The sequence below is a fragment of the Acanthisitta chloris genome, unplaced genomic scaffold (genome assembly GCF_000695815.1).
Source record: "Acanthisitta chloris isolate BGI_N310 unplaced genomic scaffold, ASM69581v1 scaffold7213, whole genome shotgun sequence".
Taxonomy (NCBI): Eukaryota; Metazoa; Chordata; class Aves; order Passeriformes; family Acanthisittidae; genus Acanthisitta; species Acanthisitta chloris.
In genome coordinates this window covers 25,965-43,140 of record NW_008666496.1, presented here as the reverse complement: position 1 = coordinate 43,140, position 17,176 = coordinate 25,965, and the positions used below count along the sequence as shown (strand labels likewise).

The 17,176-nt window shown below is 36.2% G+C and overlaps 1 protein-coding gene across 1 annotated transcript in view; it reads right to left on the bottom strand.

Annotated features, from left to right (window-relative positions):
• The window catches only part of SENP6 (SUMO1/sentrin specific peptidase 6), a 48,078-nt gene that overhangs the window by 10,081 nt on the left and 20,821 nt on the right, over positions 1 to 17,176 (bottom strand). The window contains 13 exon segments of the mRNA XM_009072140.1: positions 765 to 1,198; positions 2,029 to 2,121; positions 2,354 to 2,476; positions 3,309 to 3,425; positions 3,512 to 3,618; positions 4,221 to 4,441; positions 6,251 to 6,448; positions 7,676 to 7,709; positions 8,602 to 8,772; positions 11,294 to 11,526; positions 12,385 to 12,688; positions 14,545 to 14,681; positions 15,550 to 15,620. Coding sequence (XP_009070388.1) covers positions 765 to 1,198; positions 2,029 to 2,121; positions 2,354 to 2,476; positions 3,309 to 3,425; positions 3,512 to 3,618; positions 4,221 to 4,441; positions 6,251 to 6,448; positions 7,676 to 7,709; positions 8,602 to 8,772; positions 11,294 to 11,526; positions 12,385 to 12,688; positions 14,545 to 14,681; positions 15,550 to 15,620 — 2,243 coding nt within the window.

Here is a 17,176-nt window from a genome sequence, read left to right as displayed (position 1 = left end):
GAATACTACTAGTGACTAAAGCAAAAGCTTTTGTATGACCAGATGCTTTGTACTCTACGCCTCAAGGGCATCCAAACCTTGCAGCGAGCAGAGAAAATAATCTTTTCCTAATTCCTTCATCTGCCTTTAAAAGTATGTCAGCACCTTTGTTCACTTTGGTACAAATGCTGTTGCAGATCACCGAGCTCAGTCTCCACAGCAGTGACACATGGAGAAAGTCTCTCTAAATGTAACAGGGACATCATGGAAGAGAAATTCTTTCTCTTTAGAATGATTTTCTTCTTATTCTTTTTACATACCTTCTTATCAGGGCATTAAAGTAATGAATAGTGCTGAAGCAAAACCTCAAATGCTAGAAGACAATTAAATTAAGGGTTGCTTACACAATCTTAATTCAGTTTCCCCATGCACATACATTATTAGGTTCATGGTCAACTGTTACTCTTTCCTTAGCAATTACAGTCTTAAGTGAAAGCAATGTGATATGTACAAAACAGTTTTGTGTGGGAAAAGGTCAGACGACTGAAAAATTAATCTGATCTAGGTAAACAGTGATTTACCTCCAGCCCTTTGCCATAAGAATTACGTCAACAACCACAAACATTTTATATGCAATGGCTATGAATTACTTACACTGCAAGCACTCAAAGTTCATCCACGTACTTAACTTTCAAAGTATGAAGTGTACACAATTGTAGAAGTAGTAAAAGATGTGAAATCTCCAAATGTTTCATTAACATGTGCACATTTTTACAGTTACATACCCATAGATTGGCTAGCAGCTGTGAATTCACCCTGTATACCGTTTTCATCCAGAGTCCTATGGTCTAGTTTATGGCATGCTGATTCCACAGTGTTAGGTTCTTCAACATCACTGTCTATTTGATTCAGTTTTTTGAAAGCACTTTTGCCCCTACAAGGGCTTCTCCTAGAGTATGAAGACTCGTTGTCTTCTGTTTCAGTGTTTGGGTCAATTAAAGCTGTACTGTACTTTTTGGTCAATGTCTTCTTTGCTGTGGACTTGGAAGGTGAGTTCTGTGCATCTAATTCATTTGGCAAAGGAGATGGTGTATTGCTCTCTCCATCTGAAGAGGAAGATTTCATCTGCATTGTAGCACTTTCATGATAGTGGGGATTTGGTTCATATTTGGGTTTTTCTAAACCAGGAAAACAGATAACAGCCAAAAACCAGTGTGCGCTGCAAAGGAAACAAAAAAAACATTAAAAACTACATTAACAACTAGCAATTACATTAATGCTCAGTTAAACATGACACTGGTAAAAATCAAACAAAACAGAGGGCACATACAAACAAAAAGAATCTGCTGGATGAGTCCATGAGACCAAGCCAGTCCAAACTGACATCCCCAACCCACACACGGTGTGAATATCATGCCTTCAGCATGAACTGTTTTGTTCTACAAATTTACTTCTACTGAGCTACACTACTTGCTAAGGTAGACATTGTTTCAGTTCCTTATCAGCAAATGAACAAGACAGTGAAACCTACTATGTGTTAAGTTACTAGCAACATAACTGATTTTTATAAAGCCACAGAACTATTTATTTTCATTGTCAAGTGACTTGCAAGTCACACTGTCTGGTATTTGCCGCAGATCCATCTCATTTCTCATTTCTCCTGTGCACAACCAACATGGACGTGTGAATGGCAGTTTATTGTAACTAAAGAATGATCTCATTTATACCAAAGAGATCTCATTGCAATTCAAAGGACTAATAAAAAGTAAATCCAGAAGTTATCAACAACAAAAGCTTCAGAGAATGAAGTAAAACCTAGAAAAAGAACTCAGAAAAATTCCTTTTTCCTCAGTCTTTATATTCTCTGATACTTCTTATACTACAACACTGAAAGATCTTATGTAACTATTTTGTTTTGTCACCTGCAAAAAGATGTTTATTCTCTTAATTTATAACTTCAATTCACTCTATAATGTAACTTTCAGTTTAAGAATTCTGAAGCTTCAGTCTTTACCAAATGTGATGGAAAGGTATGTTATGTTCACTTACGCTTCGTTAAGGGGAACAAAAATGAAATCCTTCTCAAAAATGTCAACGTGCCTCGTCCACGTTTTCACTCGCCCGTGGCGTTTCTGTTGTATTCTGCAAGAAGAAACCAAAGGGTAAGTTGCAGAGTGGCTTATGTTACTTGAAAGACCACTTTCCACATATTTTCACCTTGAGAATTTGTTAAGATTTTCAAGGCATATTTTATGCTTGCTATAACTCGAGATGTTTCCTAGAATTCTGTTGGTATTTATCTCTGTAAAGCATCTTGTCTTGTAGTCATCACTATACTGAGCTCTGAGTTAAACTGACTTATCCGCAGACTCACGAAAGATTTGAAGTTTCATGAATATTTCTCCTTTCTCTTTGATTAAGGCGTTTGTAGAAGAATGAACTGAATACATGTATCCTATCAGCATCTTCTTTTTTCAGTTTTTCAAGTACCAAATACCTAATCAGTTAAAACAAAGAGAGAAAAAATAAGAGGTGTTAATTCAAAATATTCACCACCAGAGTAAAAAAGGACTGCCAACAGTGCACCCTCCCCACCAAATTGCTGCAGCTTCCTACAAAACAGTTATTTGGAGCTGACTATCCACAGGAATTAATTGATGCAAAATTTGTGTAAATATTTCAAGGTGTTAAGTGTTGTGCTCAATCAACAAGTTGTTCTGCTGCTGAAGCATTTATTTTTATATCATGGTAGGGAAACAATGAGTCTGTCACATAATAGTCTCTCTGTTTAGGAGAGACTTGTATTTTGTAACTGAGCCACTAGATCTCCGAATGCTCCCAGACTGACACTCTTCTTCTCACTTCTGCTATATTTTAACAGACTGAAAATTCTACTCACACACACCCCCCCCTTACGTGTAGCATAAACACAGCAGCAATCTAATAATTTAAGAGGCTTCTAACATCTGTAGCATCAGTGACACCATGAAGTCTATTTATGTATTATATTAATCAATACAAATTAAATTCAAGGGAACACAGATACTCTGGAAAAAAACAACTGCATTTAAACAGGCTTTTGGGTTTTTTCCCTTGCAGTGAAATTTGATCTTCCGATGTTAAAAAATTTTAAAGAATCTTTTTCCAAGTCAAAACTATGTCACTGCCAAGCAAGGAAGCAGAATTTCTTGCAAAATAACAAAACAATCTTCAAAATTAGAGCTATACATATTTGGAGAGCAAATCTTATCAACTGACCTATGAATTTTCAATGTCAGAACTTTTCAGGCTTCAAAGCAAAAGATGAACTGATTGGAAAGAAAACTTACTTTAAATAAAAATCAATAATAACATCATTTAAAAATTCTCCTTCATTTAGACAGTGGAGGTCTTCATTGGTCACAGAGATACCACCTTTAGCTGGAGGAGGTGGATAAACTATCAACCTGAAAAGAAGAATACAGTCAGTAAGAAGTATGAAATGCCAAAAATCCCTCAGAGAATTGTTACAGGGCAAAGATAAATATCTTACTTTTCTATAGGACCAATAAATACTGTATGTGGTTCGCCAATTTCTTCATCATCCTCAAAATATGATAATTGTTTATTTCGCTGCTGCATTTTTGACTCAGAAGCAACCTTGAAAGCATAAAGTCAATATTAATTTGCATACTGTGCTCAATTTTACCACAAAGGTAATAAAACTTCGTGAAGTCCAGCAGTATAATATCAATTGTTTTTGAGAGGACTTCAAGTCTGGGTTGGATTTTTTCCCTTGTTCATCTACTACACTTAGGTCTTTAGTCACTTCCTGCAGAGCCACAAAACTTTCTAATTCTTTAGAAGGAGGTTTTGTTTAAAGAAATGATTAATTAAATTTAACTACAACTCTGCAACTTTATTTCTTGTTTGTAATATTATCATTTTACCAGTTGATGAATTTGGAAAAACTTCTCTTGTCATATTATAGTACAAATTTCTCATCCCTTAATATTTAAATGACAACGTTACGTATGGACCATTGTGTAACCTTACAATCAAACCAAACACCCTAAGCAGTACTGTGAATGCAAACACTACTTCCCCATACTTTCATAACCCACCATGGATCAGTCTGGGAACCTTCATATAAAAGCCAGCAGAAGCTGCTGGAATCTCTTGTGGCTAACGACTCACACACTATCATAAATGCATTTGTAACCCAAATAATATAATGACACTGAAAACAAAAGCATAATTACATTTTTAATTTTGTTTTCTCTGTGTGATGGGCTTCCTTTGGAATTGTCTTCCAAGCACTTAGTAAATGCAACAAGCCTGGCATTGGCTTCTTCAAAGGAAATTTTCACGAAGAAGTCAGAAATATTATTTCTAATACCAATGTCAGTAATTATTTTCTCAAATATTGAGTTTGCATGAGGATCAAGACCAGTTTCAAAAATCAAAATTATGTACTGTTCTTCTTGACCTATGAAAAAAAAGCAAAGAAAATTACTCATTTAGGAATAAAATCAAATAAAGTATGTTGCAAGTATAAACAGATTTCATAGAGTCATGGGCCAAGACGTGCACACACTGCTGACAATATGTGCAAGGAGCAATACAAGTGTATGCAAAGAGACAGAAGGATTAACTACAAACCTTCCTACCTACATCTGCAAAAAGAGTGCATTCAACTTGAGCCTGAAAACAGAAATGTTAACTATTACACCTGACAAATTTTTAAATGACACTGAATGTAAACCCAAAACATATTTCGAAATAACAGCTTCTCTGTGTACTGACAGTGACACTCTGTAATTAATACCTTCTCTTTATTCTAGTTTCCACCCTATTGTTTCAATACAAGTCAAGAAGTATTTAGCTTCATTTTCTCTCTGATCCCAGAAGGTTACACTACAAAACATGACTGCTTTTTGAAGGAGTCAGAGAATGTGAGTCTGATCAATTGGCTATTATATAAATACCATTCACTCACATCACCTGAAAAATCCTAAAGCAGCAAACTGCACTAAGAGGAATCATTTAGGCAGTGAGACACAGGAATAGGATTCAGGCTCCAAATCCCAGTCTCAGCTGCCTAGCTCAGAGCTGCTGGGACCTGTTTTTCTGCAGTTTCACAACCATTTCCCTTGGGTTATTCTTAACCCAGCATGTTAACTGTTGTGAAAAACAATTCTTCAGCAGCATCACTCCCAATCCAGTGCACACAGAATTTAGATGTCTAACTGGGTTTTGGGTGATCCTGTTTTGGGAACTAGGCATCTACACACAATGGCTTACACAGCTATGGATTCAGGCTCAAATTAATTTCATTGCTCACAGAGCAAAGAACAATTGTGTTATCACAAAGTGTTCCTAAATATCAAGTACAATAGAGCAAACTAGCTCAGTGCCACAGCCTTGGGGAGAAGAGCTGAGTGAGACACAACGGAGAGGAATGCTAAGGGAAGGACTTCTCACATGGACAACACAGGAAGCTTTTCCTTTTTTTCTCTTGTGAACACCTGTGTCCCCCTGGGGTCTAATTTCTGCTCCCAGGATTGTGTGTGGGTTCCCCACCTGCTCTCCAATTACTTTTGCAATTACAATACTCCTTACAGCCTACACTTTTTACAGGAGGTCGATGAGGTTATTGTAAGAGTGTTACAGAAGGACACAATTCTGAGACTGCTGAAAGCATTCTTCCTCCATTTGAATGCATTGTATATATACAAAACTGAGTAAAGCTAACTACAAAATGTAACCTAAAACAATAGCTATTTTAGGAGAAGAGGACTCTATGCTAGTTTTAAAAAGTGTACATATTAAGATGCTAGATCCTTGAAAATTATGTGGAAATTAAGAACCATGAAGACAATCTACATATTTTTCCAAGCAGGTATTTGTCTGTCACAACATCACTACAAGTCTATGTGAAAAAAAAATTGAAACTAAGGCCTATCAGCAGGACAGCACAGAAAGCAGAAGTACAGCAACAGTTGGCATATAAATGTAAAGGCTCATATACAAAAGCTAAACAAACCAACTTGCTTACACTCAGTACAAATATTAGCAAAAAAAGTTATACTAAACTGACTAAATGTTCTAACTACCATGTGTTTGGACAAACAGAATCCTAAGCTCTTCTGAACTGTGCTCTTCATCAGCCTGGGAAGGTGATGGTGCCTGAAAAAACACTATACCTACCCCAGACAAAGATGCCCATTTTAGTCTTAGCACACTCAGATGATCCAGAACATTAAAATACAAATTGAAGTGAATAGTAGACTAAAATTGTTTTACTTACTGTCTCCTTTACATTCGTACCAGACATTATCTTTACTCATTTTCAGCTGATCTCTCAGGCTACTACAGGTCGATGGTATTGTTTGTAGGAAAACTACTGGCAATTTTCGGACACTACACCATTCACATTTGGTAAGTTCTGAAGTTTTCAGGTTAATCTCTCGGATATCACCTTCTGATTCTAGGAGAAAATAATGACATTAAATTATAATAAAATTGTGTGAGGTTCATTTACAATTTTCCCCTTACTTTAACAAGGAATCAGTATGCGCTCACTAACTTTTTTCAAAGTTTTCAAAAAAAATTTAAAGTTAATACATATCCAGAAAGTGATGTCTGTTTATACCTTGTAACACAAATTGAATTCCACTGTCACCTGTTGGAAAAGGAATCAGAAACAAACGGTTTTCTTCCCACCAACTTTGACCTACCTTTTATTCCACAGAAAAAAACCCTACAATTTCCAGTGATTTAAATTTGCAACCATGACATGTTTTACAAGAGGTTTGTAAAACTTTCCTTGCAGATTTATCTTTGCCCTGATTCCCTTATGGAAAGTAACTTTAAAAAGGAGAATAAACACATGCAGAGAAACTATCTGAATGCCTGAGGAAATTAGGTAATGCTCTCAGTTTACTCCCTTTTTGCATGTAATAATAACAAAATAAAATGGTTCTCCTTTACAAATAACAATAGGAAAGTTCAATAGGATTGCATCTTCAGATTGCACTTCGAGACTAACAAAAGGCTGGCAAAGATTTTCAGGCCCAGAACAAAACCCTACAAAAGACAAGAAAGGAAATAGAGCAAAAATTGTAACCTCACCATTTCCTAAACTATGTCACTGCATTTCCTTCAGTAACATGAAATATATAGGCTAAAGAAGAAAAAATTACCAAGAGAGATATAGACAGGAAAGCTCTAAGACACCTGGGGGGTTTTCACTGTCTACTTAACACATCTGAAATAAAAGAACTAATAAAGTGTTAAAGACCTAACATGCTTTATAGGAGGTTACTCTTGCTTTTTATTTTTGCTCATCATTTTCAAGACAACCTTTGCCAATTATCACCAGAATATCTGCAGATCTTCAACTCAGGTGAAGGGGAAGAAATAACGACCCATCACAAATTGCTAATTCCTGCTACCTCTGAATTCCTTTCTGTCAGCCAAAGGCAGAGATAATACAAAATCATTTCGGATTTATTCATCAGGCAGCTCAGGTCAAATCTGTACTCTCCTTTTTTTGTTCCCTTATCTGACTATAGGCACCCAATACAATTTAGCACATAAACAATGAAACCATTGAATTAAGATTCACTTGTTAATATCTTTGACAAAGTTACTTCATTCAAAATATATATATCAAGTACCAACATAAAATGAAAGATGTACTCACCTTCTTGACTCTCTAGGCGTATTTTGATATAATCCAGGCAAAACTGAAAGACAACACAACAGTAAGATTTCACATCTTCTCCAAAGCAAAACTGACTGAAAGCCTTTCAACTGTTAGTAAACAAATTTCAACTGACCAAGTACTTACGTAAAAAAACATTTTACAATTAAAATGTAAATTTAGAAGTCCCGAAATGTACACTTTAACACAACTCAGGGAAGGAATTTTTACATTCTTTACTACTCAGTCTCTTTGAGTCATACTGACTGTTGAAACTTTACATCTCTTTGAAGTATTCAGTTTTCAAAAACATTTACATTACTCTGAAAAGCATCACAAATCATATTTCTTCCAAAGAGAATGTAATCCATCAGTATTTAAGCAAATCAGACAATATGGTTTTGCAGAGAAGTGGAAAGAACAAGTAACATCTCTCTGCTGTTTATGTGGTTACCCAAGCAAGAAGTATAGATTTTATCTGGCTTACTGCATACAACTAACATCCAGTATCTCCTTGAAAACTTCCATGTAACTCAGAAGGCTAACAAAACTAAAGAAATTGTTCTATAGAAGCAAAATTATTTACCTGTAGGACAATGCTTCTTCCTCCCACCTATCAACATCCACTTTTTATAACTGTTCTTTTCAATTTTCTTAACAAAGGCTAATTAATCCATAACTGACTCCCCCCAACCAAGTGAACAGGGTTTTCAAGGGTTTTGCAGGCACAATGTTTCTATTAAACACCAGAACTACACTGCATGTGTTAATCTACAGTAGTAACTTGAGTGTCTTTGGAAATCACAGACTCTGAATGAAATCAGAGACAAACTTACTGATCCACAGACAGAAGCAAAATATTATGCTGTCCAAATATGAAAACAACAATGCCCATCAAAAACTGTGATGAGAGCTCAAATCACAAGTGTACTTACAATCACAGGTTCCACTACCATTCTTCGTAACGTTCCTATCCGTATGCTGCGACAGTTCAGAATGACACTCTCACAGGAGTTCTGGTAATTCAGAGGCACAGCCTCACTCACCATCTCTTGAGAAACAACTTTACGGCGTTTTATTGGTGTGTTAGACACAACGTTCCCAAACTGAAAAGGAATTTTCAAGGTTTCAGATTGTCTCACTACAGTTTATTGCTAAAACAAACTTGTTAAAAACTAATGACTCAATTTTTGGCTGCTTTTCTGTTGGTCAACAGGAGAGCATCCACCTCAACCATATACAGAAGGCAGAAATTTCCTAAAAGACTTTTTTGGAACACCTGAAGGTGTTAATATTGCTAAAAGGTAAGCTGACACTTGCAGACATTTTGTAAACATTTCCAAATAACAAACAGTGCTTCTAAAATTGCCAAAACCAATTTATTTTTCATCATTTTGAAGCACTGTGCAGCCTGGCAAAACAAGGCTATTTTTAATGCATTCTGTTTGTTTATTTAGATAAAAACACTAATGCTGTAAAAACACCACAATGTCTGTGGTTTAATTTTGCTTTCAGTTTTTACCAATCCAAGCTTTTGGTCCAATTTCTCAAGTGCAGTGCATCACCACATTAGCAGAGTCGAATCTTCAAGAAACATAAATAAATAAGCCAAATCAAAATTCCTTAAAGCAACTCCACAGAACTATTAAGATGTTTTTAGGAAAGATTCCAGGGTCAGAAGACTAAATACTGAAAGAAGGACATGTGGAGTTTGGACCCAGTTCAAGAAATCTCTAGACACTGACTGAAGCCGTTATCTCAATGAAGTATCCTATTTACCAACAGAAAATCCTACAAAAATCCATGTGAACGCCATAAAGCCTGCTGACAGCCATCAGATCAGTATATTTATTTGTTGTATTGCTTATATTGCTCTACTTTGTTGAAGGATTTTCTGTACACTAGTCTTTTCTTTGGTGTTTATATTGTTTCATAAAGCTGTCCATGAATAAACATTCTTTTTGGTTACAAAATACAATCAAACTCCCACAAAAAAACATTCTAAGGGATTCAGTATTTCTCTTAAGACTAAGTACCTAATCACTACCCTATCTTGGCAATCATACAAAATACACTTTTTGATGCTTCATTTAATACACTGGAGAAGGCAGAGATTCTAAATCCCTGTAATTAACATGTTTTCCTATGACTCTTGTTGAAGAAAGCTTTTAATTTTTGTCTGCTGGACTGGCTAAATATTATTAAAAGGTTAAAACAAATCACAGACAAACAATAAAACAGCAAACACTGAAGTGGTGCTGTATTCAAGTAGCCTCTTCAGTAAACAATATTTTGAGACAAAAACAACTGCAAAAACCTTTTTCTAGCATATCTGACAAAATTGCTGATACCCACAACTCTTAGTAGATTCCTTGAATCGATCCAAAGTTTGTGCTATACATCACAAATTGCTGATACCCACAACTCTTAGTAGGTTCCTTGAATCGATGCAAAGTTTGTGCTATACATCACCAAAAAAAATCTGTTTTTCTTGTTTTCAAAAGTAAACTCTTTTCTACTTTCATGCAGTTCATTTCCAGTGTTACAACTGCTTCATAAAGACTAGTGAACAGGAACATATGGATATACAAAGAAAGACATGTGGGAGACTTCCAAAAGTCTTAAGACACCAGTGCCTTCACAATGCAATGCTTTCAATTAATTCAGCACATACTGCCAGAATCACTTAATTCGAAACTATTTATAATCCAAGCTTTTATCTCCACAGCTTTATTGTAGGCTAGAGGTTCACAGCTTTATATTGACAGTGGTGACTAATTATACATCACATTACAAACATCCATAATTTCCTCAATTACAGCATAGTTTTGGCTGTGTTGGCTCCTGAATCTCAACATAGCATGAAGGGTTGGGGATCATTACTTCAGTGTTCTAACTCAGAAAACATAAAGCACTGGAAAGCATCAGATGCTCTTGTGCAATCAAACTCACAGTAGTGAAACTGGATAAGTGACCCAAAAATGGTTTTAATCAGCACTGTTAATCCAACACCAGTTGTCACAGGGAATCTATTCTTCTTCATGGCTCACTATTGAGATGGCTTTTAGCACAGCATGAAAGCTGTCCCCTTGGACAGCACTTGAGGTGTCTGCTCATGGTGCATTTTTTAGCTTTGTTTATCCAATTCTTGCAGTGATACTCAACTGAAAACCAGAAGCCCCACCACGAAATCCCTAAAGTAAGTGCTAGTAACTGGGACAGTTGTCAAAGCATTTTAAAGGGCCACTACTGATGCCAATATCTCTTTTCATGTTTAACTTCATATGTCCAAAGTCTTACCAGGCAACAGCTGGTACTGACATACTTCTGCAAACTAAGTAAACCCTTGAGCTTCATAGAGAATGCCTGCCCAGTCTCAGAGTAAACATTCAACACAGAAGCATTTATGCTAACAGCATCATTCAAATCATTATGAATGCTTGTAAAACTATAATGAACACATTTTCTTATGTTTCCAGTATTATGTACGCAGAGATACTACTTGATGAGCTGCTAAATGAGAAAAACAATCAAATATAGTCAACTTCTGGCAATGCAAAACAAGCCTTTACATATTCCATTCATGATTTGATTTTTGTTTTCTTTAAACAAAGCATTAAATAGTACCTGATCTTTCATTCTTGCTTTTCTTGGTAGTGTGACTGCAATTTCTGTATCTGTTGTTATACTACCTATTCTCTGTTCTATTCCACAACTGTTTTCCTTTAATGCTGCTTCCACCTTTCCTGTAGAAGGAGCTGGGGAGGAGCGGGCTGAATCTGCAGGACGAGGTGAAATGCTTTCCATTCTCCTAGTGCTGCCACTATCCTCCTCATCATCATCATCACTAGACAAAACAACTAAACAGAAAATATTAAATTCTCAACCACTACATTTTTCTGTAAAAGAAATTTCTTTTCAAGTAATAGTTCAAAAGTAATTTATGTAATTGTCCTGCAGAGCCAAAAAAAAAAGTCCACATATATCATTATATTATGCTTTTATTAATGTCTATCTGCTTGCAGGTGCTCTCTCCCTTGGGGTTGATTTCTCACAACTAATTATACAAAAAATTGGGTATCATTACTCCACCTCTAGATAAGAGTTGAAGCCATACTTTTCCTGGTTCAATCAAGAATTGACAGTAAATAATGCAACTTAAAAACTGACAGGAGAAATTATGACTCAATTTGTTCAAATCAGTAGGACAATGTGGTCTAATAAACTGAGCACAGAATGAGAAACATCATTTCCCCTACTCCCTCCTTCCTGCTTAGAAATTGAGTTTACACAGAAAAAGCACAAAAATTAGCATTTTACAAATGATGAAAATGAAATAGATGTATAGCTCAAAAGCAAAGAGGGGAAAAATATAAAATAAAAATCAAATACTGTCTTTCCTTTGGGAGAATGAATGACGTGATTCTGCTCAGAATGCTTTTTAAAAAATACTAGAAAGTGTTAAGCTCTTTTTTAAAAAACAAACAACAGTAGAAAGATTCATGAATAATTTCTATTTTCCCCAATGTTCATCTTTTCCAGAGAGTATCTCTGCATATGAAAAGGAAATTATTAAAAGTCCTGTCCCTCTTCCCCAAGAACACATCCACAAAAATATTTCATGCTCTATCAGTAATGTAAACTTGCAAGAACAATTCCTTCATTATACAGCATTTTGGGTTTCCAGCTTATGGCTACAGTCATATAAAGGTACTTACTTGGATCATTTAGTTCAGATGGTCTTGTACTCCTCTGTCTTATGCTTCCTGTAATTTTAGGACTTTTTGTCCCAGTTATAAGACCAACTTTTCCATTCTGTCGTAACATAGAATGTCCTACAACTTCATTACTCAGTAGAATATCCGTTGGACCTTTGCCAACAGCAGAACCATAAAACTTCTTTGTGCTGAACCCTGTACCTGAAGATTTTTGCCCTGTTGAATTTTGATGTATTGAAGAACGCGATAAAGGTCCCATAGATTCACTTAATGTCATAGTTTGTCTGGAGACTCTTTGCAAATCCTTTAGAGAAGCACTTTCACAATGTCGGCATTTGGTCTGATTTTCATTTGCCCTCCCGCAATTTGGGCAATCAGTAGAATAATCAATCTGTTCCAAAAGTTAAAGGAGAAACACACACACACAATCAGTAACTGTGTAACTACAAAGACACCACTTCCAAATCTTGCACTTCATTTCTGTTCAGAATGAATCAATCATTTAGGTTGGAAAAGACCTTTAATATCATCAAGTTCAAGCATTAGCCCAAGCAGTGCCAAGTCACCACTAAATCATGTCCCCAGTGCCACATCTACATGACTTCCAAACACCTCCAGGGATGGTGACTCAACCACATCCCTGGGCAGCCTCTTCCAATACTTGAAAATGCTTTTGGTGAAGAAATTTTTCACAATATCCAAAGGAGATTGACAACACTATGTTAGCAATTACAGTAAGCAGAGACAGCAAACATTAAAATACAGTTTGAGGGGTTTTGTTAAGAAAATGAAAAATGTTCTAAGAGAAACAAATGTTTTTTGTAACAATTTTTAAGAAAGTTTAATTTTGGACAACCCAGATTTTCTTTTTTGCCTGTTTTTCCATAAGTAAAAGGTTGTACATCTTTCAGATACACATAACCATCAGCAAGATGATTCAGTTACATCATTTCTGCAAAAACAGGCATGTTTTCATGGACAAAAATAATGTAACCTAAGGATCCACAGAGCAATGCTGAAGAGGACTAGAAGAAACCTCCTAGGTCAAATTCATTTGTCCTCCCAAGACTGCAGTCTGGCAAATCATGCAGGAAAACCACTCCTGAGGGAGGTGAAGAAAACGAGTCCAGTATCTCAGAAAACAGGACTTGAGGGCCAGGAGTTCCCCAAACTTCCAAGAAGAAAGCAGGGGCTAGAAGGGAGATTACATCACAGCAAAGACAGAGATGACTTTTGTTTCTCTCACATGTAGTAGGTCCCACTTAATTACATATCAAGTGCAGAACTTGGGACTTCTAAGTCTAAGGGATTCAATACTAACACATGAACTACTGAATGTGCACTGAACTGGAGACACCTCTAGAGCTGAAATTTAGTCTATGTTATTGTCTCCTGGAGCACTGAAACTCAAATGGTATAACTACTGTACTGTGAATGACTGAAGAGAACTAAAACCTATATCCCACCAAACACTTTTAGAACCTACTTTCATAACACAGCTATCACAATTTGCACCTTCCCCACTCCCAGCCATGAACACATTTCCAAGGAACGACTTCCTCAGCTGTGGGATCTTCAGTCAGTTTGAAATCCAAACTAACTAACTAAATACGCAATGCAAATGCATAAAAGCAGTATCAGGTGTTTCCTCCTAACAAAGAAATACAGTCTGACTTTGTAATACACAAGAGCAAACACAAGCTAAGTATATCTAACAATCAGATCTTCTTGGTAATAACTACAACTTGTATCTGCATTACCTTTACTTTGTTTTTGTTTACTCAAAACTTTGAGCACAGTAAATTGTGACAGTCAAAAAAACCCAATCTGTCAAAGAGCAAAATATCATTCCTCTATTTCAGCAGACCAAAATTATCAGTCTCTGGTTTATCAATCAGCCATTGAATTAAATCACAGACTCTTTTCCTGTTCAGTAGAGCATCTGGTCCAAATCAGAAAATAAATACTTCATTGCTAGTAGTAATATTAACACTTAAATACCTCTATCATTACAACTTCCTTCAAATTATGTAAAACGTTTTCCCAAGTCTATGGATTTTTAAAACATTAACTTGTTTCACTTCTGAATGTCTGTTCTTAAAATACGCATCAATGTTTAAACTTAAACAAGAGTTTAAATGTTTTTAAAGTCTAACCCACCTTTAACTGAGGTAAGCATTTTTTTGTAGAAGGCAAGTCAGATTGATATGAATTGCAGTGACGTTTCTGTTGTACCTTTCTCTTAATTTCAGATTCTGAATCTGATTCTGACTCTTCTGCTTTTTCCATTATACTGTCTAGGAGGGGAAAAGTGCAAAAATGTTAACAAGAAATGTCCACTTATATGCTATTATAATTATGATAAACTTTACATACACTAACTTAGAACAGAATCATCAATGTTGGAAGAGATCTTTAAGATCACCAAGTCCAACCATCCACCTAGCACTACCACTGTAACCCCTAAACCACTAAACCATAGGGATGGTGACTCCACCATCTCCCTGGGTAACCTATTCCGGTGTCTGACCATTCTAAAAGTGAAAAGATATTTTCTAACATCTAATGTGAATCTCCCCTGTTTCAGCTTATGGCCATTCCATTCCCTCTAGTCCTCTCACTACAGGCATGGCAGTCCCCTGTATTTTCTCTATTGCACCTCCATCAACATTTTCTCGCAGCTCTCTAAGAGTGTGTTTCAGTTGAGGTACAGAGCAGAGCTAATGATGAGCCTCCTACTAACTCCCTTGGTGTATGAACATACTTCATACCAAGTGTTGTTTACCATGACATGTTTTTCTTGTATTAACAGTGAAGTTCCTTGTCAGTAAGTCACAAACAAGTTGGGGCCTTGGGCTCAGCCTAGATGATCTCCAGAGATGTGTTCCAACTCCATGATTCTAAATTTTCCCAATTTCTGTTGTTTTTAAAATAACTGAAGCCTAATTTAAAATTATTACATGACTGAACAGGTTGTAGAAATCTGTCAAAAAGGGCAAATTCCTCCCTACATGTACAAACCTGTCTAAATCTAGAATAACACGATGTTAAGACTATGAATAGATAGACTAAAGGTTATATAAAGTTTAGCAACACACCCACCCAAATCAGGTATTCAAAAAATTACTCTGCTCAAAAGAAAGGTGAACTCTAAAGATAACTTACCTATTCCTTGAGACCGTGGTAACCTAATGTGGTCTGCCTCTACTTTCTGAAGCTGAGGTGGATATTCTTTCCTGGGAAATGAATTAGATGTATGGTTGTTTTTTTTGACAGACACCATTATAATTTAGTCACAATTATACAAGAACAAAACAAACCCGAAATGCATCTGAAAGCTATGAATAAGTAACTTCTCCTATTACGTGTTATTTATACACTTTAAAAAGCATTACAAGAACACTAGGAACAGCCACTTGGAAGTGTCTCTGACCTAAATCTCCTCTGATAATTATCAATGGTTCAGGAGTCTCTCACTTTCAGACCCAAGTCTCCAAATCCTGAAGTATTTGGAGGATTTGCATCTTCTCCTCCTCCTCATTCACGAAATACAAGACAGATACTTTTAAAAGCCAAACTTAGAAACAACTATTTTTTTAATATCAAACTAGATTCCACAAGTTCCACAACTTAAAAATATGAAGATGCAAAACAGGGGAAAGAGATCTGATGTCAAAAATTGCTGGGGCCAAACCCCAGAAAGAACACAGGAGAACATACAGTTCCTATATATTTGTTTTTAAAATACTGTAATACGAATTACTAAGTGATGAAACTTTTGTTGGTATAATTTGCATAATATGGATATCACGTATTTTTGGTGCAAATTAATGCAATGTAAGGCATTATAGTATGATTTCTCTGAGTCTCATAAAAGATGTCTTCAGTTTACACACGTCTGTCAAATCATACTACTACCGAATTAAGATTCCTCTCAGCTCACTGCATCTTGGTTATTGTTTGTGGCACTTGTCCTTCTCAGCACATACTCTGCCCTGCAGCTGTACATGACTGTTCCTGTCACAACAAAAGATGGCACCACCTGAAACACAGGAGGCCTTGCCAAGAACTTCAGCAAAAACTGGTTTTATTGGCAAGTCAAGCAATGGGCTGCAAATGGGGGGGACACATCCCACACTGCTACCTCTGATTACAAGGACATTAATCAACAGCAAGGGGCCAAAGAAAACAGCTGTAGGCAGTAACATCTCCAACTGACAGCTAAATTCTGATGACCCGTCTGAAAAAAATTTGGCTATGGCTGAAGTAGACCAGCACTAGGCATAAGATTTTATTTCTTTCAGCACAGCATTTTCTAATGCATCAAGTTATAAAGCCTTTGAATTTTCTGCATTTCTAGGTTGTATTTCTCAGGGTTTTCCCCTATGTTATTAAACAACATCTCTGGAACAAAGATTAATCTATGATGCCCTTCAGGGCACTTCTTACCTACCAACAAACCCATTTCATTGTGTTGATGGGCTGCAGCATGAAAGGAGCAGCATTAGCCTCCCCTGTCTGAATTTTATGTTAGGAGAATAGACTCATACTGATACCTATTAAATGGCCAAACACTTGGAAGAATACAGAAAGACTAGCATAAAATGTGTATCTCTCTTCTCCCACAATACAGAATAATTACTCATATGCTCACAAGGAACCAGTAACACCCAACCCTAAGTCACAAAAACCAGTTCCAAGTCAACTGAGGCTTCCCAACACAGTTTAGCTTGGTTCACAATTCAAGGTCAGGCTTCAAGCTGCTTTGAATTAAAAAGAAAAGCAAAGGCAA